At 48.4% G+C, this 24,922-nt stretch overlaps 1 protein-coding gene across 3 annotated transcripts in view; it reads right to left on the reverse strand.

Annotated features, from left to right (window-relative positions):
* Nucleotides 1–24,922, reverse strand: part of AFG2A (AAA ATPase AFG2A) — a 603,999-nt gene that overhangs the window by 448,681 nt on the left and 130,396 nt on the right. For all 3 annotated transcript variants that reach the window (XM_075348829.1, XM_075348848.1, XM_075348839.1), the window contains exons 10-11: nucleotides 21,020–21,174; nucleotides 8,481–8,690 (exon numbers count right to left, since the gene is read on the reverse strand). In XM_075348829.1, the coding sequence (XP_075204944.1) occupies nucleotides 8,481–8,690; nucleotides 21,020–21,174 (365 nt within the window). The remainder of the gene's footprint in view (nucleotides 1–8,480; nucleotides 8,691–21,019; nucleotides 21,175–24,922) is intronic.

Below are 24,922 nucleotides of genomic sequence, written 5' to 3' on the forward strand. Positions count from 1 at the left end.
TTGTACTATATCAAACCGGCGAAAAGCCTCCCGATCCGCCGCCGCCCTCCTCTATCTGCCACCGCTCTCCCCGATCGGCTCCCGCCCCCTCACCTCCGTGATCGGCTGCCCGCCTCCTCCCCCTCACCTCCGTGATCTTCTGGCCACCCCCGTGATCGGCTGCCCGCCCCCTTACCTCTCACCTCCGTGATCGGCTGCCCGACCCCTCCCCCTCACCTCCGTGATCGGCTGCCCGCCCCCTCCCCCTCACCTCCGTGATCGGCTACCCGCCCCCTCACCTCCGTGATCGGCTGCCCGCCCCCTCATCTCTCACCCCCGTGATAGTTTGCCCGCCACCTCACCTCTCACCCCCGTGATTGGCTGACCGCCCCCTCCCCCTCACCTCCGTGATCGGCTGACAGCCCCCTCAGCTCTCACCCCAGTGATCGGCTGCCCGCCCCCTCACCCCCGTGATCGGCTGCCCGCCCCCTCACCTCTAATTCCCGTGATCTGCTGTTCGCTCTCTCCCCACTTCTCACCCCCGTGATCTGCTGCCCCCTCTCCCACCTCTCACCCTCCCCGATCTGCTGCCTCCTTCATCTCCTGTGATCCTGCTGCCTAGATCCATCCTGTAAGGCAACTATCCCCAATCTCACTTCCCACTCCCCTTCCCCCTTTCCTCCAACGCTCATCCATCCACTGCGCCCTATCCCATCCGCAGCCACCCTCTCCCAGTCGCCACCGTCTCAGATCCACCCATGCTCCCTTTATCTGCCGATGCCCCCCCCATCTGCTGCCATCTCTCCTGTGATCCTGCTGCTGTTCTGATGCATCCTGTAATCCTGTAAGTATTGTTCGTGGCTCTTTTCTAACTATCCCCAATCCCAACTCCCTATTTCCACCCAACCCACCGCCCTCCACCCCCCACTTGCGCCAAGTGCTGATCAGCTACGTGATTGGCAGATCAGGTACGTAATTGTTGCTCGAGTTTTTCCTTTTTTTGTGCACCCCAAATAAAAAAAAAAAAGACAAAACTTGAACAATTAGGTACCTAATCAGCAAGCGTCCTGCAGCCATACTCTACTTTGGACAGGGCTTCTTTTTTCCATCCCACCTAGTCCCCCCCTTTTTGCAGCACATCCGTGCGTGCGTCCTGATTTTTTTGTTATGCCATGGGGGGGTCTAGTTTCAAAAATGGGGTCAGAAGTGGGGGAGCGCCACTGTTTCGGCACCTCGGGTCTCCAAACAAAACATGGAATACGCTAATTATTCCAGACAATTTTGCGTTTGAAAAGTCAATTGACCCTCCTTGTCTTCCGAGTCCTGCCATGTGCCCAAACATTTGATTTCAACCACATATGAGGAATCTGTGTACTCAGGAGAAATTGCACCATACATTTTATAGTGCATTTTTTCCTGATACCCTTGTGAAAAAAGAAACTACCTTGATGAAGTAACAATTTCGTGGTAATTTTTTTTTTTTATTATTTTCACGGCTCAACTTTATTAACTTTTGTGAAGCCCCCAGAGGTTCAAAGTGCTCAATAAACATCTAGATAAATTCCATGAGGGGTCTAGTTTCCAAAATGGGGTCACATGTGGGGGAGCACCACTGTTTCGGCACATGAGGGGCTCTCCAAACGCAACATGGTGAAGCTAACGATTCCAGCTAATTTTCTGTTCAAAAAGTATATGACGCTCCTTCCCTTCCAAGTCCTGCCGTGCGCCCAAACAGTGTTTTTTCGCCACATATAAGGTATCTGCGTGCTCAGAAGAAATTGACCAACAAATTTTGGGGGTTCATTTAATCCTGCTACCCTTGTGAAATGCAATATTTGAGGCTAAATTAACATTTTGTTGCAAAAAGTAAAATGTTCATTTTTTTCTTTCACATTTCTTTAGTTACTGTGAAGCACCTGAAGGGTTAATAACCTTCTTGGATGTGGTTTTGAGTAGCCTGAGGGGTGCCATTTTTGGAATGGTGTCACTTTAGGGTGTTTTGTGTCATGTAGACCTCCCAAAATCGCTTCAAATATGATGTGGTCCCTAAAAAAAGTGGTTTTGTAAATTTTGTTGTAAAATGAGAAATTGCTCTTAAACTTTGAACCCCTATAACTTCCTTAATTTTTTTTATTTTTTCCAAAATTGTGCTGATGTAAAGTAGACATGTGGGAAATGTTATTTATTAATTATTTTGTGTCATATGTCTAATTAGTTTTAGAGCATAAAAATTCAAAGTTTGAAAATTACAAAATTTTCAAACTTTTCGCGAAATTTCCGTTTTTTCACAAAGAAACGTAAAAAATATCGGCCTAAATTTACCACTAACATGAAGCCCAATATGTCACGAAAAAACAATCTCAGAATCACCGGGATCCGTTGCAGCGTTCCACCTAGCGTTATAACCTCATAAAGTGACACTGGTCAAAATTGCAAAAAGCGGCCTGGTCTTTAGGGTTAAAATAGGCTGGGGGCTGAAGGGGTTAAAACAAGATGGTAACAGCCATCTTGTACAGTCATTGCTTTAGGACAGCATACACATTATACACATTTACATTGGATGTGCTGATGTGGTATACCATGTTTTTGCTTTGGCATCTCATTTCTAGCACCATGTCATTTATTCCAATATGTGATTTGCATTTATGTCCTTCCATAAGCTGGACTGTGTTTTAAATAATTTTAACAACTCCATCTGTTAAAGCACACCAATCACCAGGATTTTCCTATATAACCTAAAGCCAGTGCTATGCTGGCACTATCAGGCTGATTCTATACATACCTGTAGTGGTCAGCTCGGATGTTTAGGTTTTAAAATCCAAGAAAGTAAAAGTTTATAAAATCATCAGTTTTTTGAGCGACAGCAGCTGAGGATCAGATAATAGCTGGGGGAGTATTCATACTTATCCCCTCCCCTTGTAAGAATTAGCATAAGTATTATCCAATCGATTTAATTTTTCACTAGCAGGACCTGTGGTGAGGTCATATACCCATGTCACCAGAAGGGGCAGGGCCTCAGCCAACAAAAAATGTTGCTTCCTGGTATCAGCTTTGTTAGCTGAGCCCCTGATCACATGGTTATGACCTCACACAGGTCCCGCTAATGAAAAAGTGAATAAGTAAATCGATTGTATAATACTTGTGCTAATTCTAACAGGGGTAGGGGATAAGTATGAATATCCCCCCAGATATCTGCTCCTCAGCTGCTGTCACTCAAGAAGCTGATGATTTTATAAACTTTACTTTCTTGGATTTCAAAACTTAAACATCTGAGCTGACCACTAAAGGTACCGTACTTTTCGGACTATAAGACGCACGTTTTTCCCCCAAATATTGGGGGAAAGTGGGGGGTGCGTCTTATAGTTGGAATGCAGGGCTCATAGTACATATGCGGGGAATGAGGGTGCAGCGGTGGAGCGAGTCATTGGTGGCATCAGCAGGCTGTAGCAGCGCCTACTGTGACCACGTGGGCCCGCTCATTTCATATGGACTGCATACTCCCGCCGATCATCTCTCAGCGCTGACAGGTGGGCGGGATGATGGGCGGGGATGCGTGCATAATTAACACCCGGCACACGTGATCATCCCTGGCAACTACAGCTTGGAGTGAACATGTGTGGCTGTATTCACTGCCCCCCCGAGCATCATCATCAGCGCAGGGGGCAGTGAATTACTATACTCACCGGACACCGATCCCTGCAGCATCACGATGTCCTCCTGTCTGCTGGCCCCCTGATGTGTGTGGAGAGCGGTGCACACAGCGAGGACGTCATCACTGTGCACACGGCTTCACACATGTCAGCAGCGATGCTGCGTTGAGGGAGGAAAGGTGAGTATAAATGTTTATTTCTTTTGTGTGCCACAGGATGCGGGCCATATACCAGGATGGGGTTATATAGCAGGATGGGGGCTATACCAGGATGAGGGACATATATATATATATATATATATATATATATACACACACACGAGGATGGGGATCATATACAAGGCAGGAGGATCATTACCAGGATGGGGTACCTTAGTAGAAAATTTGGGGACATTACCCCCATAACAGTGTCAGTAGCTGATCCTCACCCCATAACAGTGTGTCATGACCACATGTTTTTCTTGAAATTTTATTTTCCTATTTTCCCCCTATAAAACCAGGGTGCGTCTTATAGTCCGAAAAATACAGTATGTATAGAATCAGCCTGATAGTGCCAGTATAGCACTGGCTTTAGGTTATATAGAAAAATCCTGGTGATGTCTGGCAGAAGCGCTCTCATAGAACACACAGAAGAGCTTGGCAGAACGAGAGCTCCTAAGTAGAGATGAGCAGACCCATTGAAGTTGGGGTTTGCTGGGTTCAGCTGGACTCTAAATATTGTTCAGTTCGGGACTTGGACTTGACCTAAACCCTATTGAAAGTTATTGATTGGGCAGTTTGACTCTCTGCCCACAAACAGCTAGCAAGAAACAGAAAACTTCTGGGGGACGGAGGGGTTTTGTACACAATACATCTGATCACGTTATTGTTACCCCCAGTGAAAGCCATTTAAACATTGCAAGCAGCTTGGATTGGTCCAAGGACTGAGGGTACCTGAGCACAGTGGTTAGCATATGTAAAGTACCCAAACACTAAACACGAACACTGATTTTCTTTTTGGTCAAGTCCGTGTTTGGTGCAAACACCAAACATTATTGTTTGAGTTCGCTCATCTCTACTCCTGAGATGGGAGAGCGGGGCAAGATAGATGGCAGCCAAACGAGAGGACGTCAACTATTTAAGGTGTATGGGGGACTTTAGGCTTCAGGATTGGTTAAGGTCTCAGCAGCCTGACCCCAGCAATCATATATTTATCATTTATCATGTGGATAAGTGATAAATATTGTTACACCTAAATTCTCACTAGCCTTTCATCCCCTCACCTCTAACCACTGCTTCCCTGCAGAATAAAAAACAGAAAAGTCCACATAGATTATCAATATGTATGGTGTCTACAAGTTTAATGAAAGAGAAAAAAGTCTGTTTAGGAAATTCCAGGTGAGAGACGATGAAAAAGCTGTTATAATTATTGGCCTGGTCAGTATAGAGGATACCTGTAGAGAGATAAAGGCAGGGCCAGATGGGGCTGAAGATAAAGAACAGCGCCTTTGATCCCAGCTTTTATCTTTCATACAGCACACCTAACAATTACCACAGGAAACACACTACAGAAACATCAAGGTAAAAGGCTACAATAGCAAGGATGTGTCAGATAAGATGTTATATGGTGTCAATTATTAGGAGAAAACAATGAACAATTGCACCATCAAATTCCTATGGACATAAGGGGAGCCACCATCTGTAACATTTAGCTAGTATATACAAGTATTCACAGCACACAAAAGAAGTTTTATACAACATTAGTCTGGTCTACGCAGGCACAATAGGTGACAACACCATTCACTGACCCCTTCACAATGTATAGGGAGCACGGCACAAAGCTGTATTCTGCACCCAGAGGTAGAGCGATCCAACAGAACAGGCTTCCAAGGTGAGCATGTGAGGCTACCTCTCCATCGAGACCGGGTACCAGGACCCACTGGTTTGAGATCTCATAAATGTCAATTATAGAAGTATTTGTAGTGGTTATTTCTAGTAATGAACTTAAAAATTGTAGAAATCTTGTTGCAGAAACTGGAGAATTGCCTGAGAGAAGGCCCTAGGCACATGCTCTCTTCAGCCCTTATGAAGGCACAATCTACAAGTGCATCTCAATGAACTGGAATATCATAAAAAATGTCATTTATTTCAGTAATTCAATACAAAAAGGGAAACACATATATTATAAAGGATCATTACAAACAGAGTGATTTATTTCAAGTGTTTATTTCTGTTAATGTTGGTGATTATGGCTTATAGCCGATGAAAACCCCAAAGTCATTATCTCAGAAAATTAGGATATTTACCACAAAACATCTGCAAAGGCATCCTAAGCAATTTAAATGGTCCTTTAGTCTAGTTCAGTAGGTTACACAATCATGAGGAAGATTGCTGACTTGACAGATATCCACAAGGCAGTCATTGACACACTTCATAAGGAGGGCAAGCTACAAAAGGTTAATGCTAAAGAAGCTGGCTGTTCACAGAGTACTGTATCCAAGCATATTAATGAAAAGTTGAGTTGAAGGAAAAAGTGTGGTAGAAAAAGGTGCACAAGCAACCGGAATAATCACAGCCTTGATAGGATTGTTAAGAAAAGGCTATTCAAAAAGTTGGGCGAGATTCACAAGGAGTGGACTGCTGCTGGAGTCAGGGCTTCAAGAGCCACCGCACACAGACATAACCAGGACATGGGCTACAACTGTCACATTCGTTGTGTCAAGCCACTCATGACCAATAGCAAACGACAAAAGCGTCTTACCTGGGCAAGGAGAAAAAGAACTGGACTGTTGCTCAGTGGTCCAAGGTGTTGTTCTCAGATGAAAGTAAATTTTGCATTTCATTTGGAAATCAAGGTCCTAAATTCTGGGGGAAGACTGGAGAGGACACAATCCAAGCTGCTTGAGGTCTAATGTGAAGTTTCCACAATCAGTGATGGTTTGGGGAGCTATGTCATCTGCTGGTGTGGGTCAGCTGTGTTTAATCAAGACCAAAGTCAGCACAGCTGTCTACCAGGAAATTTTAGAGCACTTCATGCTTCCCTCTGCTGACAAGATTTTTGGAGATGAAAATTAAATTTTCCAGCAGGATTTGGCACCTGTCCACATTGCCAAAAGTACCAATACCTGGTTTAATAACCACAGTATCACTGTGCTTGATTGGCTAGCAAACTCGCCTGACCTAAACCCCATAGAGAATCTATGGAGTATTGTCAAGAGGAAGATGAGAGACACCAGACCCAACAATGCAGACGAGCTGAAGCAACCTGGGCTTCCATAACACCTCAGCAGTGCCACAGGCTGAACGCCTCCATGCCACATCACATTAATGTAGTAATTCATGCAAAATGAGCCCTGACCAAATATTGAGTGCATTTACTGTACAGACTTTTCAGTAGGCGCCAACATTACTGAGTTTAAATTTTAAATTAATTATTTCAGTTGGTCTTATATAATATTCTAATTTTCTGAGATAATGACTTTTCGGTAAGCCATTATTATCAACATTAATAGAAATAAACACTTGATATAGATCACTCAGTGTGAAATGACTCTATATAATATATGTGTTTCACGTTTTGTATTGAATTACTGAAATGAGTGAACTTTTTGATGATATTCTAATTTATTGAGATGCACTTGTATGTACTCGTATGTACTTCTTTTGTGCACCTACCACATTGCTCTGAAATATGTACATGAAATGTACTGGTGAAGGAATATACTGTATTCTGTCTTCTGCAGAGTTTGTCTGGCTTTTTTTTTCGTCTCACACCTTCTTCATTCCATAAAACTGCCAGCTCTACACGCTTCCCATGACTTTGTATGTTCCATATCAAACCAGATTTCACCCCACCAGACAAAGTGGCAACACATGCCATTACTTTCTTTCTGACATTTGATCCCCATATAGGTTTTACTTGCCAAAATCATGGTAACAGGGCTGCTATGAGCAGTGAGATCAATGGTTGTGGTCTGGAGCCCCAATAAATTTAGCAGAACTCTGTTTTCAAGGCTATCTTCGCCACTACATTTTTATACTTTAGAGGAGTAAGCCAGGATGGAGAAAGAGAAAAGCATACTACCAGAATCGTTTCCCAGATCCAGTGAGGCTATTCCGAAAGTCTCCATTAGATTGGAAGTAGTGGTGTCTCGACCAACACTCGCCTAACACTGCAGCCAACTAGAGGCCTCAGTGGTCAGGTCACTGGTGGTTGTGACACCATTGCTTCTGGTCCGGTGGAGACCCTCTGAGTGGCTGCACCGGAACGGGGAGAGGATTCTGGTGGTAAATATGTCTTTTGTTTGTTCAATCGCCAAGCTGGCTTCGACCTGTGAAATTTTTAAAATATAGTAAATAATTCCTCTAGTGGTAAAGGATAACTTTCATATTTTAAAGGAATCTGTCACTAGGTTTTTGCTACCCAACCGGAGAGCAGAATAATGTAGGGGCAGAGACACTGATCCCAGCAATGTATCCCAGCAATGTATCACTTACTGGGCTCCTTGCTGCAGTTTTGATGAAATCAGTGTTTAATCTGTTGCAGATCTCCCAGTTCTCTGAATGCTGAACTCTATGTAATCCCACCCACAGCACTGATTGGCTGCTTTCACAATCAGTGGTGGGGCAAAATTATACAGATCTCATGAATATGGAGGACTACATGGCAACAGGTTTACTAGTCCTCTAGTGATAATCTCCTGCTGATAAAATAGTGATTTTCCAAAAACTACAGGAAGAATCCAATTAAGTGACATTGCTAAAATCAGGGTCTCTGCCCATATATTATGCTGCTCTAAGATTAGGTGACAAAAACCTGGTGACAGATTCCCTTGAAATAAGTACAGTAATCATACGATACACAGTGACGCACCTTTACTGTCAAAAAATTCAATCCACTTTCATTTGCTATGGCCTTTGCAATCATAGTTTTGGAGCAGCCAGGAGGTCCATAAAGTAATACGCCCTTTGGTGGCTGTATTCCCATGCGAATAAAGGAGTCGGGGTGCTTCAGCGGCCATTCAACAGCCTGCTTTAGTTTAAGCTTAACATTTTCCAACCCTCCAATGTCAGACCATGATACCTGAAGAAAGAAAAAAAAAAAAAAAAATCACATCAACAAAGGCCAGCTCTACCAGACAGTCTATGTCCTGGGGATGAAATAGTGTGAAAGACTGGATTGATGGGATGAAGGCAGAGAAAACTAAGAGGTTAATTGCTATTAGAGAAAAATGCATTAGTGTAAATGAAAGCAAAGATATATTTATCTTTCCGCTACGTTCCAAAGATCTGTATTTGTTGAGTTTGACGTTTCTGCACAGTTTCGCACCTTAGTTTTTTTGCGTTTTTATCACGTTTTTACGTATTGTGTTTCTGGTGTCATGCTTTAAATAAAGCTGCTTTGTTTTTTAAACTCCCGGGTATTGACATTCTTAAGCCCACTTTACACGTTGCAATTAGTTGTACAATCGCATTTGCGATGTGACACGCCCAGGTTGCATACGGGATCTTATGAGATTTCACGTTGGTCGTTCATTTGCTGTCACACGTGCGTTAGTAGTCTATGTTAAATTGGTCAATTTTGTGTGCGATCCTTTAGATCATGTGTTCTGTGACGTATGCATTGGGCACCTTTTTTTTTTTTTTTTATTTATTGACTTGCCAAGCGTGTGTAATGTGTAGGGATGTGTTTTTACTATGTCATCTGCCATTCAGCTCTGCTACATGGCCGCTAACAGCAGACACAGACAGCCGTGTGGCAGAGCTGAATGGCAGATGACAGCAGACACAGACAGAGCCGCACTGTCAGAATGAACTCGGGTGAACTTCACCCGACTTCATTGTCATGCTGCGGCTCTGTCTGTGTCGCGCCCTGATTAGCGGTCACCAGTGAAGGACTCACCGGTGACCGCTAATCTCCTAAGTTACTGAAGTTAGCAGCCCTCTCTCATATACTCACCGATCCCCGATCCCCGGCACTGCACAGCATTCACACTGCTCCGGCGGCTTTTACTGTTTTGAAAAAGCCGGCCGCCCATTAAACAATTTCGTATTCCCTGCTTTCCCCGCCCACCGGTGCCTATGATTGGTTACAGTGAGACACGCCCCCACTCTGAGTGACAGGTGTCACACTGCACCCAATCACAGCAGCCGGTGGGCGTGTCTATACTGTGTAGTGAAATAAATAATTAAATAATTAAAAAAAACGGCGTGCGGTTCCCCCCAATTTTAAAACCAGCCAGATAAAGCCATATGGCTGAAGGCTGGTATTCTCAGGATGGGGAGCTCCACGTTATGGGGAGCCCCCCAGCCTAACAATATCAGCCAACAGCCGCCCAGAATTGCCGCATACATTATATGCGACAGTTCTGGGACTGTACCCGGCTCTTCCCGATTTGCCCTGGTGCGTTGGCAAATCGGGGTAATAAGGAGTTATTGGCAGCCCATAGCTGCCAATAAGTCCTAGATTAATCATGTCAGGCGTCTATGAGACACCTTCCATGATTAATCTGTAAATTACAGTAAATAAACACACACACCCGAAAAAATCCTTTATTAGAAATAAAAAACACAAACATATACCCTGGTTCACCACTTTAATCAGCCCCAAAAAGCCCTCCATGTCCGGCGTAATCCAGGATGCTCCAGCGTCGCTTCCAGCGCTGCTGCATGGAGGTGACCGGAGCTGCAGAAGACACAGCCGCTCCGGTCACCTCCACACAGGTAATGAAAGAAGGGAATTTTGTTTACTTACCGTAAATTCCTTTTCTTCTAGCTCCAATTGGGAGACCCAGACAATTGGGTGTATAGCTACTGCCTCCGGAGGCCACACAAAGCATTACACTTAAAAGTGTAAGGCCCCTCCCCTTCTGCCTATACACCCCCCGTGGGATCACGGGTTCCTCAGTTTTAGTGCCAAAGCAAGAAGGAGGAAAGCCAATAACTGGTTTAAGAACAAATTCAATCCGAAGGAACATCGGAGAACCGAAACCATTCAACATGAACAACATGTGTACCCGAACAAACAAAAATCCCTAAGCAAACAGGGCGGGTGCTGGGTCTCCCAATTGAAGCTAGAAGAAAAGGAATTTACAGTAAGTAAACAAAATTCCCTTCTTCTTTGTCGCTCCTAATTGGGAGACCCAGACAATTGGGACGTCCAAAAGCAGTCCCTGGGTGGGTATAATAACCCCTCGTGATAGGACCGTAAAAACAGCCCTACCCTACAGGTGGGCCGTCGCCGCCTGAAGGACTTGTCTACCTAGGCTGGCGTCCGCCGAAACGTAGGTATGCACTTGATAGTGTTTGGTAAAAGTGTGCAGACTCGACCAGGTAGCCGCCTGGCACACCTGCTGAGCCGTAGCCTGGTGTCGTAATGCCCAGGACGCACCCACGGCTCTGGTAGAATGGGCCTTCAGCCCTGAGGGAACCGGAAGCCCAGCAGAACGGTAGGCTTCAAGAATTGGTTCCTTGATCCACCGAGCTAGGGTGGATTTGGAAGCTTGCGACCCTCTGCGCTGACCAGCGACAAGGACAAAGAGTGCATCCGAGCGGCGCAGGGGCGCCGTGCGGGAAATGTAGATCCTGAGTGCTCTCACGAGATCCAACAAATGCAAATCCTTTTCAATTGATGAACTGGATGAGGACACAAGGAAGGCAAGGAGATATCCTGATTAAGATGAAACGGGGATACCACCTTAGGGAGAAACTCCGGAATAGGGCGCAAAACCACCTTGTCCTGGTGAATCACCAGGAAGGGAGATTTGCATGACAGCGCTGCTAGCTCGGACACTCTCCGGAGAGACGTGACCGCTACTAGAAAGGCCACTTTCTGTGAAAGGCGAGAAAGGGAAACATCCCTCATAGTCTCGAAAGGCGGCTTCTGAAGAACAATTAGAACCCTGTTCCGATCCCAGGGCTCTAACGGCCGCTTGTAAGGAGGGACGATATGACAGACCCCTTGCAGGAACGTGCGTACCTGAGGAAGTCGTGCTGGGCGCTTCTGAAAAAATACAGATAGCGCTGAGACTTGCCCCTTGAGGGAGCTGAGCGACAAACCTTTTTCCAACCCGGATTGCAGGAAGGAAAGAAAAGTAGGCAAACTAAATAGCCAGGGAGAGACTCCCTGAGCAGAGCACCAAGACAAGAATATTTTCCACGTCCTGTGGTATATCTTGGCGCAGGTAGGATCTCAGGCCTGTCTCATGGTGGCCATGACCTCTTGAGACAATCCTGAACCCGCTAGGATCCAGGACTCAATGGCCATACAGTCAGGTTCAGGGCCGCAGAATTCTGATGGAAAAAACGTCCCTTGAGACAGCAAGTCTGGTCGGTCTGGTAGTGCCCACGGTTGGCCTACCGCGAGGTGCCACAGATCCGGGTACCACGACCTCCTTGGCCAGTCTGGAGCGACGAGGATGGTGCAGCGGCAGTCGGACCTGATCTTGCGCAGCACTCTGGGCAACAGAGCCAGAGGTGGAAACACATAAGGAAGCCGGAACTGCGACCAATCTTGAACTAAGGCATCTGCCGCCAGAGCTCGGTGATCGTGAGACCGTGCCATGAAAACTGGGACCTTGTTGTTGTGCCGGGACGCCATTAGGTCGACGTCCGGCATCTTCCAGCGGCGACAGATCTCTTAAAACACGTCCGTGTGAAGAGACCATTCCCCTGCGTCCATACCCTGGCGACTGAGGAAGTCTGCTTCCCAGTTGTCCACGCCGGGGATGTGAACTGCGGATATGGTGGAGGCCGTGGCTTCCACCCACGTCAGAATCCGCCTGCCTTCCTGGAAGGCTTGCCGACTGCGAGTTCCTCCTTGGTGGTTGATGTATGCCACCGCTGTGGAGTTGTCCGACTGAATACGGATCTGCTTGCCTTCCAGCCACTGCTGGAAGGCTGGTAGGGCAAGATACACTGCTCTGATCTCCAGAACGTTGATCTGAAGAGTGGACTCTTGCTGAGTCCACATACCTTGAGCCCTGTGGTGGAGAAAGACTGCTCCTCACCCTGACAGACTCGCATCTGTCGTCACTACCGCTCAGGATGGAGGTAGGAAGGATTTCCCTTTCGACAATGAGGTGGGAAGCAGCCACCATCGAAGAGAATCCTTGGCCGCCTGAGAGAGAGAGACGTTGCTGTCGAGGGACGTCGACCTCCCGTCCCATTGGCGGAGAATGCCCCATTGTAGTGGACGCAGATGAAACTGCGCGAAAGGGACTGCCTCTATTGCTGCCACCATCTTCCCTAGGAAGTGCATGAGGCGTCTCAAGGGGTGTGACTGACCTTGAAGGAGAGATTGCACCCCTGTCTGCAATGGACGCTATTTGACAAGCGGAAGCTTCACTACCGCTGAGAGAGTATGAAACTCCATGCCAAGATATGTTATCGACTGGGTCGGGGTTAGATTCGACTTGGAAAGTTGATGATCCACCCGAAACCCTGGAGGGTCTCCAGCGCCACGTTCAGGCTGTGTTGGCATGCCTCTTGAGAAGGCGCCTTGACCAGCAGATCGTCTAAGTAAGGGATCACGGAGTGTCCCTGAGAGTGTAGGACTGCAACTACAGCTGCCATGACTTTGGTGAAGACCCGTGGGGCTGTCGCCAGACCAAAAGGCAGGGCTACGAACTGAAGGTGTTCGTCTCCTATAACGAAGCGTAGAAAACGCTGATGCTCTGGAGCAATCGGTACGTGGAGATAAGCATCCTTGATGTCTATCGATGCTGGGAAATCTCCTTAAGACATTGCGGCGATGACGGATCGGAGGGATTCCATCCGGAACCGTCTGGTTCTCACGTGGATGTTGAGAAGTTTTAGGTCCAGAACGGGCCGGAAAGACCCGTCCTTTTTTGGTACCACAAACAAATTGGAGTAAAAACCGTGACCTTGCTCTTGAAGAGGAACAGGGATCACCACTCCTTCTGCCTTTAGGGTGCATACCGCCTGTAGGAGCGCATCGGCTCGGTCGGGAGGCGGAGACGTTCTGAAGAATCGAGTTGGAGGACGAGAACTGAACTCTATCCTGTACCCGTGAGACAGAATGTCTCGCACCCAACGGTCTCAGACCTGTGGCAGCCAAATGTCGCCAAAGCGGGAGAGCCTGCCACCGACCGAGGATGCGGAGGGAGGAGGCCGGAAGTCATGAGGAAGCCGCCTTGGTAGCGGGTCTTCCGGCTGTCTTTTTTGGGCGTGACTGAGCCCGCCAAGAATCTGAACTCCTCTGATCCTTTTGAGTCCTTTTGGACGAGGAGAATTGGGACCTGCCCGAACCTCGAAAGGACCGAAACCCCGACTGTCCCCTCCTCTGTTGGGGTTTGTTTTGTCTGGGCTGAGGTAAGGATGAATCCTGACCCTTGGTCTGTTTAATGATTTCATCCAAGCGCTCGCCAAACAGCCGGTCACCCGAAAATGGCAAACTGGTTAAACATTTTTAGGAAGCAGAATCTGCTTTCCATTCCCTTAACCACAAGGCTCTGCGTAAAACCACGGAGTAGGCAGATGCCACTGCCGTACGGCTCGTAGAGTCCAGGACAGCATTAATCGCGTAAGACGCAAATGCAGACATTTGAGAGGTTAAGGATGCCACCTGCGGAACAGATGTACGTGTGACCGTGTCAATCTGTGCAAGACCAGCTGAAATAGCTTGGAGTGCCCATACGGCTGCGAATGCAGGAGCAAACGACGCGCCGATAGCCTCATAGATGGATTTCAACCAGAGCTCCATCTGTCTGTCAGTGGCATCTTTAAGTGCAGCCCCATCCTCCATTGCAACTATGGATCTAGCCGCAAGCCTGGAGATAGGGGGATCCACCTTGGGACACCGGGTCCAGCTCTTGACCACGTCAGGAGGAAAGGGATAACGTGTATCCTTAAGCCGTTTGGAGAAACACTTATCTGGATAAACGTGGTGTTTCTGGACTGACTCTCTAAAGTCAGAATGGTCCAGAAAAGTACTTAATTTCCGCTTGGGAAATCTGAAATGGAATTTCTCCTGCTGTGAAGCTGACTCCTCCACCTGAGGAGCTGGGGGAGAAATATCCAACATTTTATTGATGGACGCGATAGATTGTTCACTATGGCGTCACCATCAGGAGTATCTAGATTGAGAGCGGTCTCAGGGTCAGAATCCTGATCAGCTATTTCCGTCTCATCACACAGAGAATCCTCCTGCTGAGAGCCTGACCAGTGAGATGATGTAGAGGGCCGCTCATAGCGAGCCCTCTTAGGCTGTCTGGGACTGTCGTCCGTATCAGAGCCATCACCCTGGGATGCGTGGGACACCCCCGGAGCTGTTCCAACTGAGGGGGGCCAGGGAGCAATGAATCAACAGCGCCCATGTCTGAGTTACTGGTCTAGACTGCAAAGTTTCTAGAATCTGAGGCATAGTCACAGATAATCTATCCGCAAAAATTGCAAACTCTGTCCCCGTCACCTGGACAGTATTCACAAATGGATCTCTCTGGGACACCTCCAGCCGAGGCCCTGGCCGAGCAGGGAGCACAGGGACCGAACACTGCACACAATGGGGGCCAGTGGAACCTGCCTGTAGAACAGCCGCACAAGCGGTGCAAGCAGCATAGAAAGCCTGTGCCTTGGCACCCCTGTTTATTGCGGACGACATGCTATATTCTCCTCCAGGAGGGTATATAGCCAAGAATCACCAGCGACTTAGTGCAATGTATAGCATGCATGCATAAAAATACAAATGAACACTTTCACTAGTGGGGTCAGCACCGGAGGGTGCCGCTTACCGCCCGCTAAGAGCGGGTGTGTAGTCGCCAGAATCCCGTGCCTGGGTGTCCCAGAACTTGTCTCCCCTTTCCAGCTCAGCCTGCACATCAGGAATGGCTGCCGGCGTTCTGTGAAGAGGGGCGGACCGTGGGCGTGCCTCAGACAAAGTGCGGGAAACTGGCTTCCCACTGTGCTCAATGTGAGGGCTGGAGTATGTAAAGCAGATTCCAGCCCTCGGCGCTGACTTTCTGTATAGCGTCCCGCCCTTCCCCTGACTGGCAGGCCTGGGGGCGGGAACGAAACGGAACTAGGCCGCAAAAGCCGGGGACTCTAGTAAAAAGCGCGGCCGACAAATCTGCACGGCCAGCGCGGAAGTCCCCGGCGCACCACAAGTCCCAGCCGCGTCACAGTAAAAACTGTCAGCAGGGGCCGGCGCGGCAGTTCCCCACACACTAACTCCCTTAGCAAGCTGTGGAAGTGTGGCACAAGCGCAGCAGCGCTATTGTCCCCGGCGCACTAACACACCCAGCAATGCTGCAGTGTGTGCGCGGTCTGTACGGGGACACAGAGTACCTTGGCGTAGCAGGGCCCTGTCCCTGACGAAACTCCGCTCCATATCCAGCAGATTCCCCAGGGGCTGTGGACGGAGCACGGTCTCTGTGCCTGGAGACCGGTAAATCCCACTTCACCCAGAGCCCAAAGGGGGATGGGGAAGGATGCAGCATGTGGGCTCCAGCCTCTGTACCCGCAATGGGTACCTCAACCTTAACAAACACCGCCGACACAAAGTGGGGTGAGAAGGGAGCATGCTGGGGGCCCAAGTATGGGCTCTCTTTTCTTCCAACCGACATAGTCAGCAGCTGCTGCTGACTAAAACAGTGGAGCTATGCGTGGATGTCTGACCTCCTTCGCACAAAGCTTGAAAACTGAGGAACCCGTGATCCCACGGGGGGTGTATAGGCAGAAGGGGAGGGGCCTTACACTTTTAAGTGTAATGCTTTGTGTGGCCTCCGGAGGCAGTAGCTATACACCCAATTGTCTGGGTCTCCCAATTAGGAGCGACAAAGAAAACAGCCGCGCGATCAGCTGCTGTCACTGAGGTTACCCGCTGTCACTGGATCCAGCGGTGGCCACGGGTAACCTCAGTGACAGCTCAGGTGATCGCGCAACTCACCTCAGTTGCTGCGTGGAGGTGATAGGAGCGGCGGTGAGTAGCGCGATCAGCTGAGCTGTCACTGAGGTTACCCGCGGCCACCGCTGGATCCAGTGACAGCGGGTAACCTCAGTGACAGCAGCTGATCGCGCGGCTGTCTTCATTACCTGCGTGGAGGTGACCGGAGCGGCTGTGTCTTCTGCAGCTCCGGTCACCTCCATGCAGCAGCGCTGGAAGCGACGCTGGAGCATCCTGGATTACGCCGGACATGGAGGGCTTTTTGGGGCTGATTAAAGTGGTGAACCAGGGTATATGTTTGTGTTTTTTATTTCTAATAAAGGATTTTTTCGGGTGTGTGTGTTTATTTACTGTAATTTACAGATTAATCATGGAAGGTGTCTCATAGACGCCTGACATGATTAATCTAGGACTTATTGGCAGCTATGGGCTGCCAATAACTCCTTATTACCCCGATTTGCCAACGCACCAGGGCAAATCGGGAAGAGCCGGGTACAGTCCCAGAACTGTCGCATATAATGTATGCGGCAATTCTGGGCGGCTGTTGGCTGATATTGTTAGGCTGGGGGGCTCCCCATAACGTGGAGCTCCCCATCCTGAGAATACCAGCCTTCAGCCGTATGGCTTTATCTGGCTGTTTTTAAAATTGGGGGGAACCGCACGCAGGTTTTTTAATTATTTAATTATTTATTTCACTACACAGTATAGACACGCCCACCGGCTGCTGTGATTGGGTGCAGTGTGACACCTGTCACTCAGAGTGGGGGCGTGTCTCACTGTAACCAATCATAGGCGCCGGTGGGCGGGTAAAGCAGGGAATACGAGATTGTTTAATGGGCGGCCGGCTTTTTCAAAACAGTAAAAGCCGCCGGAGCAGTGTGAACGCCGTGCAGCGCCGGGGATCGGGGATCGGTGAGTATATGAGAGAGGGGGATAGACTGACATGGACAGAGAGTGAGGGACAGAGATAGTGACCGACTGACAGAGATTAGTGAATGACAGACATTGTGAGGCGCTTCAGAACGCAGCTTTTCAGCTGCGCTCTGAAGCAGACCTTTTTTAAGCTGCGGTGCAGAGCGCACACCTGCGCACATAGCATCAGACACCAAAATCGTATGAGGGATGTCACACGTTACAATTCACTAGGTTCGTGCAACAAAACGCTCAATTCTAGAGAATGATACGATGTGTTTGCGATCAACGGTTTTGCGTTCAATCCTGATCGCACGTAGATGTCACACGCAGATACCTCACAAACGATGCCGGATGTGCGTCACTTACAACTTGACCCCAACGACGGATTGTGAGATATATTGAAGCGTGTGTAGCGGGCTTTAGGTGAGGATTACATGTGTTTTTAATGTGCTTAAGATGCGGAAACACACTAAAGATGCATGTGCGTGTTTTCACCTAATGTCTATGGGGAAATTGAACACAGAATACTCAGCGTTCCCCAAGAGAAATTGACATGCTGCGGCTTGGAAAAATGCACCGCAGGTTACATTACACACCGTAAAAATAGAAGCAGAGTGGGCAGCAGATTTCTATCAATCCCGTCCAAATTGCTTATACCATAAAACTCTGCATTTTTGAAGCAGTGAAAATAGACAGTGTCAAAAACGCGATAAAAACTCATAGTGGGCATGTACCCTTACAGATAAACAAGTGTTAGGTCTTAGAATTCTCAAAAAAAAAGAAAAAAAACAGAAATCTGATCTATTTTGCATTACGGCAGCGGTATCTCCAGACAACCCCTTTAAGGCAGGGATAATTATACTTGGTCTCTACTGTAGACAATTAGACAATGTTTAATTACTACTGGAATGGAGAATGGAACATGGAGCTTGTCTCCCATTGCAAAAGCCAGAATCGCAGCTGAAATTCTGGCTGTTTAACTCTTTACTTGCCACATTGGCAATGACCGAATATGCATAGACATCAGCAGATAAAGTCACCCCTCCCCTTCCAATGTCTGCTATCGACACCCTCGATTGAAAGGTGCCGATGTGTTGACATGTCAGGTGGAAGCCTAGCAATGCTGGTGATGCTGTCCTCGGCGATCCTCCGGTTTCCAGGTCCGAGGTGCAGTGAATATTCAATGAGTATAATGAGCTGGGGTCAGAAGCAGGAGGCAGCAGATCTGAAGACAGCATCGCTGAAGACAGCATCGCTGGATACAGGTGAATAGAGAAAATCTTTTTATTTCACACACACACACACACACGTGTTTTCTCCGATCAGTGTGACACCCGTGATGTCGGAGAAAGAAACAGATATGTCTCCATGTGCACGTGCAGGGCCATACGGTCCATGTGAAAACACGGACGTGTGTGTAATTTCAGGGAATAACATGGGTACATGTGGCATCCGTGTTAAAAACAGATGTCACACATACCTAAAACATGGATGTCTGAAACCGGCCTTAAGGAAAATAAAGGCATTATAGTATTGTGTGCACTATTTCATCCTTGATTTTCAACTTTACTGTTTCTTTGGGCATCTCAACTTAGGGTTCAAGGAGACTACTAGTTAATAGGACATCATTCATTTAAGGGGAGGATATAAGAAATCCAGTGAATTCTTCAGGAAAGGCTCAATAGAACTATACCAAACACCTCATAAAAGAAAAGATTAGAAAAAAATGCATTCTTTCATGGGCAGTCCTGCCTAAATGTCTGATCCCTACCCAGTTACTTTTTCTCAATATGTGCCATATAGAAACTATTAAAATATGTCCACTTTATGTTATGTGTCTGGAATCCAACCAAAATGAGGCCAATAAGTGGCGGCTCTGGTATTGTCAAATCTTGAGACCATATGTGATCTTGTGTGATATTTTTAGCCTGGGGTTTCATGTGTCAAATAGAATATCATGCACACTTCCACAAAGGAAACTTAATCCTACTTTTACCAAAATGCTACACATTGGGATCACCTGCTTATTTAACTAGCTTCAAGAGTCTTTCCTCAACAGGAGTTTACAGGAGAAAAGTCTGCATGGATTAATTGCTCAGGAATGACTAGACACGCAACAGCATCTCCAGATGTTCGCGATGGAGAGCCAAAAGGTTTAGATTTGCAGAGTCCTGTTACTGGAATCTGAAACTATACAGGAAAACAGAACTCGAGCCAGTGGAGGAAATTATTTTTCCCTTTTCTAATATTTTCATCTCGATACTGAAATAGTGGGGGGCAGGTATTATATTGTTCTCCCTGCTCAGGATATTGCTACATACTCAATGGCAACTGCATTACAATTCCTTTAATCCAAGATAAGTGACCAGACAGGAGTTAGATATCGGATTTTCTGGATTACTGGGTGAATTTAGATAAGCGTCTATGCAATATTAAAAAATGTCCAGGAAGACGGAGTCACATTATATTCTACCATACACGTGCTAAGGCTGCTTTACACGCAGCAACATCGCTAAAGCGATGTCGTTGGGGTCACAGAATTCGTGACGCACATCCGGCCGCTTTAGCGATGTCGTTGCATGTGACACTTACGTGCGATCGAAAAAAGTCGCAAAATTGTTAATCATTGACATGCCCCCCTATTCCCAATTATTGTTGCTGCTGCAGGTACGATGTTGTTCGTCGTTCCTGCGGCAGCACACATCGCTATGTGTGACACCGCAGGAATGAGGAACCTCACCTTACCTGCGGCCAACGGCAATGAGGAAGGAAGGAGGTGGGCGGGATATTACGTCCCGCTCATCTCCGCCCCTCCGCTTATATTGAGCGGCCACTTAGTGACGTCGCTATGACGCCGAATGAACCGTCCCCTTAGAAAGGAGGCGGTTCGCCGGTCACAGCGACGTCGCTAGGCAGGTAAGTAGTGTGACGGGTTCGAGCGATTTTGTGCGCCACGGGCAGCGATTTGCCCGTGACGCACAACCGATGGGGGCGGGTATGCACATTAGCGAGATTTCAGCGTGTAAAGTGGCCTCTACAGTAGTATCCTGTGCATTCACTATCCTCCAGAATGGAGAAATCTGTCTCTTTAGGGTCACCTATACCTGTAAGAGGCTTGAGGGATATCCATTGATCAACAGCCCTGTTTTAGAGATTTTAGCAATGGAAAAATGATTTCTTTCATTCTACAGACTGGGTGTGGAGTGGCTGTCGGAGGTTCAGATTGTAAGAGAATATTCACATTTACGAGCAGAAGCTGCCCCTCTGTGCTGTGCATAGTGCAGGGTCTGCAGGACACTACAGATAAAGCTGCACATCTGTGCTGTGCATAGTGCAGGGTCTGCAGGACACTACAGATAAAGCTGCACATCTGTGCTGTGCACAGATGTGCAGACTCACAGACTCACAAGCTTTGTTCCCCATTCTACTGTAGAATTATATCAAAGCACATAAACTTTAAAATACTGACCTGTACTATGTAACCAGTCTGATCATTGTAAACCTGAAATATGTGTCTATAGGTGTCTGTGTTTTGGACTGAAAAGTTACATTTGGCAACATACACAATCAATGCACTGAGGACAGGTTTTACATACATTGGGCACATCCACTGCCACCTCCCGCATGGCACTGGGCCGGACATCATTCATCGCCTGCAGGAAATCATTCAGAGTGATTACCACAGAGCCAGCTACTTTACTGTCTGATGGGTTACTCATTTCTCCGAGTTTTCTCCTCAGAGAATTCAGGCCTGCAAAAAAAAAAAAAAATAACAGAAAATATTATTAAGGATACGTGCACGTTGATATTTGGATGCACAAATTTCTTCACCATTTCTGCACATCATGGCAGGAAAATCACAGCGTTTTTCACCTGCTTTTTCTATCGTTTTTTGACAGCAATGAATGCTACAGAGATAGATAGATAGATAGATAGATAGATAGATACAGACATATAATTGCAAAATCACTAGACATATAATAAAATTGCACTCTGTGGAGCTTATTGCACAGTTTTTTTTTTAATTGAATGAATAAAAAAAAAAAAATGGGGGTGACAACTATTTTTTCTGACCAGCAAAAGTAAAGCAGGTAGCTGTGACTTGATGTTATCAGGCTGGAAAGGTCCACGGTTATTGGGTCCTTTACATCCTAAAAATAGCAGCCAGCAGCTGCCCCAGAAGTTGCACATCACATTAGATGCACCAATTCTGGCGCTTGACCTCGGCTCTTCCCAATTGGAATGTTGGCAAGTTTGGGGAAGAAGAGAGTGAGGGGAAGAAGAGAGTGTCGGGAAAAAAAAAAAAAAAAGAGTATAGGGGAGGAGAGAGCGTGGGGGAGGAGAGAGCGTGGGGGAGGAGAGGGCGTGGGGGAGAAGAGGGCGTGGGGGAGGAGAGGGCGTGGGGGAGGAGAGGGCGTGGGGGAGGAGAGGGCGTGGGGGAGGAAAGGGCGTGGGGGAGGAAAGGGCGTGGGGGAGGAAAGGGCGTGGGGGAGGAAAGGGCGTGGGGGAGGAGAGGGCGTGGGGGAGGGGAGGGCGTGGGGGAGGAGAGTGCGTGGGGGAGGAGAGGGCGTGGGGGAAGAGAGGGCGTGGGGGAAGAGAGGGCGTGGGGGAGGGGGTGGTGTGGGGGGGGAGATGGCGTGGGGGAGGAGAGGGCGTGGGGGAGGGGAGGGCGTGGGGGAGGGGAGGGGCGTGGGGGAGGAGAGGGCGTGGGGAAGGAGTGGGCATGGGGGAGGAGAGGGCGTGGGGGAGGGAGGGCGTGGGGGAGGGGGGGCGTGGGGGGGAGAGGGCGTGGGGGAGGAGAGGGCGTGGGGGAGGAGAGGGCGTGGGGGAGGAGAGGGCATGAGGGAGTAGAGGGCGTGGGGGAGTAGAGGGCGTGGGGGAGGAGAGGGCGTGGGGGAGGAGAGGGCGTGGGGGAGGAGAGTGCGTGGGGGAGGAGAGGGCGTGGGGGAAGAGAGGGCGTGGGGGAAGAGAGGGCGTGGGGAGGAGAGGGCGTGGGGGAGGAGAGGGCGTGGGGGAGGAGTGGGCGTGGGGAAGGAGAGGGCGTGGGGGAGGGGGTGGTGTGGGGGGGGGAGATGGCGTGGGGGAGGAGAGGGCGTGGGGGAGGGGAGGGCGTGGGGGAGGGGAGGGCGTGGGGGAGGAGAGGGCGTGGGGAAGGAGTGGGCATGGGGGAGGAGAGGGCGTGGGGGAGTAGAGGGCGTGGGGGAGGAGAGGGCGTGGGGGAGGAGAGGGCGTGGGGGAGGAGAGTGCGTGGGGGAGGAGAGGGCGTGGGGGAGGAGAGGGCGTGGGGGAAGAGAGGGCGTGGGGGAAGAGAGGGCGTGGGGAAGAGAGGGCGTGGGGGAGGAGTGGGCGTGGGGGAGGAGAGGGCGTGGGGGAGGGGGTGGTGTGGGGGGGGAGATGGCGTGGGGGAGGAGAGGGCGTGGGGGAGGGGAGGGCGTGGGGGAGGGGAGGGCGTGGGGGAGGAGAGGGCGTGGGGAAGGAGTGGGCATGGGGGAGGAGAGGGCGTGGGGGAGGGAGGGCGTGGGGGAGGGGGGGCGTGGGGGGGAGAGGGCGTGGGGGAGGAGAGGGCGTGGGGGAGGAGAGGGCGTGGGGGAGGAGAGGGCATGAGGGAGTAGAGGGCGTGGGGGAGTAGAGGGCGTGGGGGAGGAGAGGGCGTGGGGGAGGAGAGGGCGTGGGGGAGGAGAGGGCGTGGGGTAGGAGAGGGCGTGGGGGAGGAGAGGGCGTGGGGGAGGAGAGGGCGTGGGGGAGAGAGGGCGAGGGGGAGAGAGGGCGAGGGGGAAAGAGCGTGAGGGGAAAAGGAGACAGAGAGGGAGAGAGAGAGGAGAAAGAGACAAAAAGTTGCAATGAAATGGTTGCAGAGTTACATCACCTGACTTGAAATCAAAGTAGCCAGATCACACAGGGGTTTTGCCCAACACAGCATCCCTAAGAAACATGATCAACTTTCTCCACGTTTCTCAAAGTTTGTTAACCTACCCACTGTGACAAGATACGTAGAGCTGGTGTCTCAACTAATGGGCTCTTATCAGATATCTATTGGTCATTACTTAACCCATAGACAGACGATCACACAAAACACTCATACATGAGTTAATGTAGCAAGCTTCCAGAACGCATGAATTCTCGATCCATTCCGCATTCAAAATACTTCCAAAACGCAGCTTTTCTGCAGCGTTTTGAAACGCACATGCAGTAACAAAACGCTGCGGAATAATTGACAAAAAGAACGCAGACGAGCGCACATAGCCTAACTGTTTCGATTCACTCTCCATCTTTACTAGCCTTTGCACCAATGCACCAGGACCATTATGTATTAGTCACGTTATAGTGAGAGCTTTCACGTCCTCACGGCTACACCAATAACTTGACTTGACTTGGTCTTTGCCCGTAGACGGACTGTGCCCTTTGTAATATACTTGCCCATTATTCAGTTCTAATGAAATGTAATATTTATTAGACTTAGTTTGCACAGAATATACTTGAAAAAAGTGATATAGGTCTGTCTGGTAATATTTGCTTATATAAAGGCATAGGATGAGGTCCTGAACCTCGGTGCCCAGTTATGGTCTGGTCTTAAAGAGACGAATGGAGCTAAAAGGTGATGTTAATGGTTATAGGCCATCACTTCCTAAATGCAGTTAATGAGACCCGATACGCTTTAACCTGACATAAAACTGTACCACGTAGCATCTGGTGCCTCCACAGAAAGGCTGGAGAGCTATAAAAGGGCACGAACACCTGCCGGAGCTCCGCAGGCTCTGTTACAGAATCACAAATATTTGCAATACAGACTTCCTGTAATGTGGCACATTCATAATGAACAGGATACGGTACAATATCAATAAAAACATTCCAGGAGGCCAGCTGGAGAAGAAAGAGAGCGCAACAGTCTTCAGGCAAAGGAAATGCTGCAAATATCTTCCCTATTGTGACCGCAGATCATATTTTGAAGCTAATTATTTGAAGAAGCCCAATGGCAATGGCAGACAAGTCCTAACGCTACACAGGCCATCGCACTCACCAGATGGATGCAATAATTAGCAAGAGTAACCAAACTATTGTCCTCATATCAGGCTAAGTTTACATCTGCACTGCGAAGACTATTTCCCCTTCTGTCGTAGGAGCAGAAAACAAGAATTCATTTGGTTAAAGATTGGGAACAAACATCAAAGACACTCAAAGGATCTTACCGAGGTGCCTGCCGTCAGATGTGACTAAATCTATAATGGAAGCTCGGAGTGGCGCCTTGGACGGTGATGTGAACACAGCCTTACAATGAAATCTCCGTTACGGTAGACATTTTTCAGGTTTGCTTCCGGTAAACCATAAATATGCAGAATACTGTGTATACAGGATTGGAAGCTAGGACAGTATAAATAGATGAGGTTTTACTTATTACCTACTGTAAAAAAAAAAATGTCTTCATAAGCAGTGGCACATAGTAATACACACTCCTCAGCATTGAAATTGCCAGGAAAAGTCATGGAAATAATAAAAATCAC

The sequence above is a fragment of the Anomaloglossus baeobatrachus genome, chromosome 1 (assembly GCF_048569485.1).
Source record: "Anomaloglossus baeobatrachus isolate aAnoBae1 chromosome 1, aAnoBae1.hap1, whole genome shotgun sequence".
NCBI lineage: Eukaryota > Metazoa > Chordata > Amphibia > Anura > Aromobatidae > Anomaloglossus > Anomaloglossus baeobatrachus.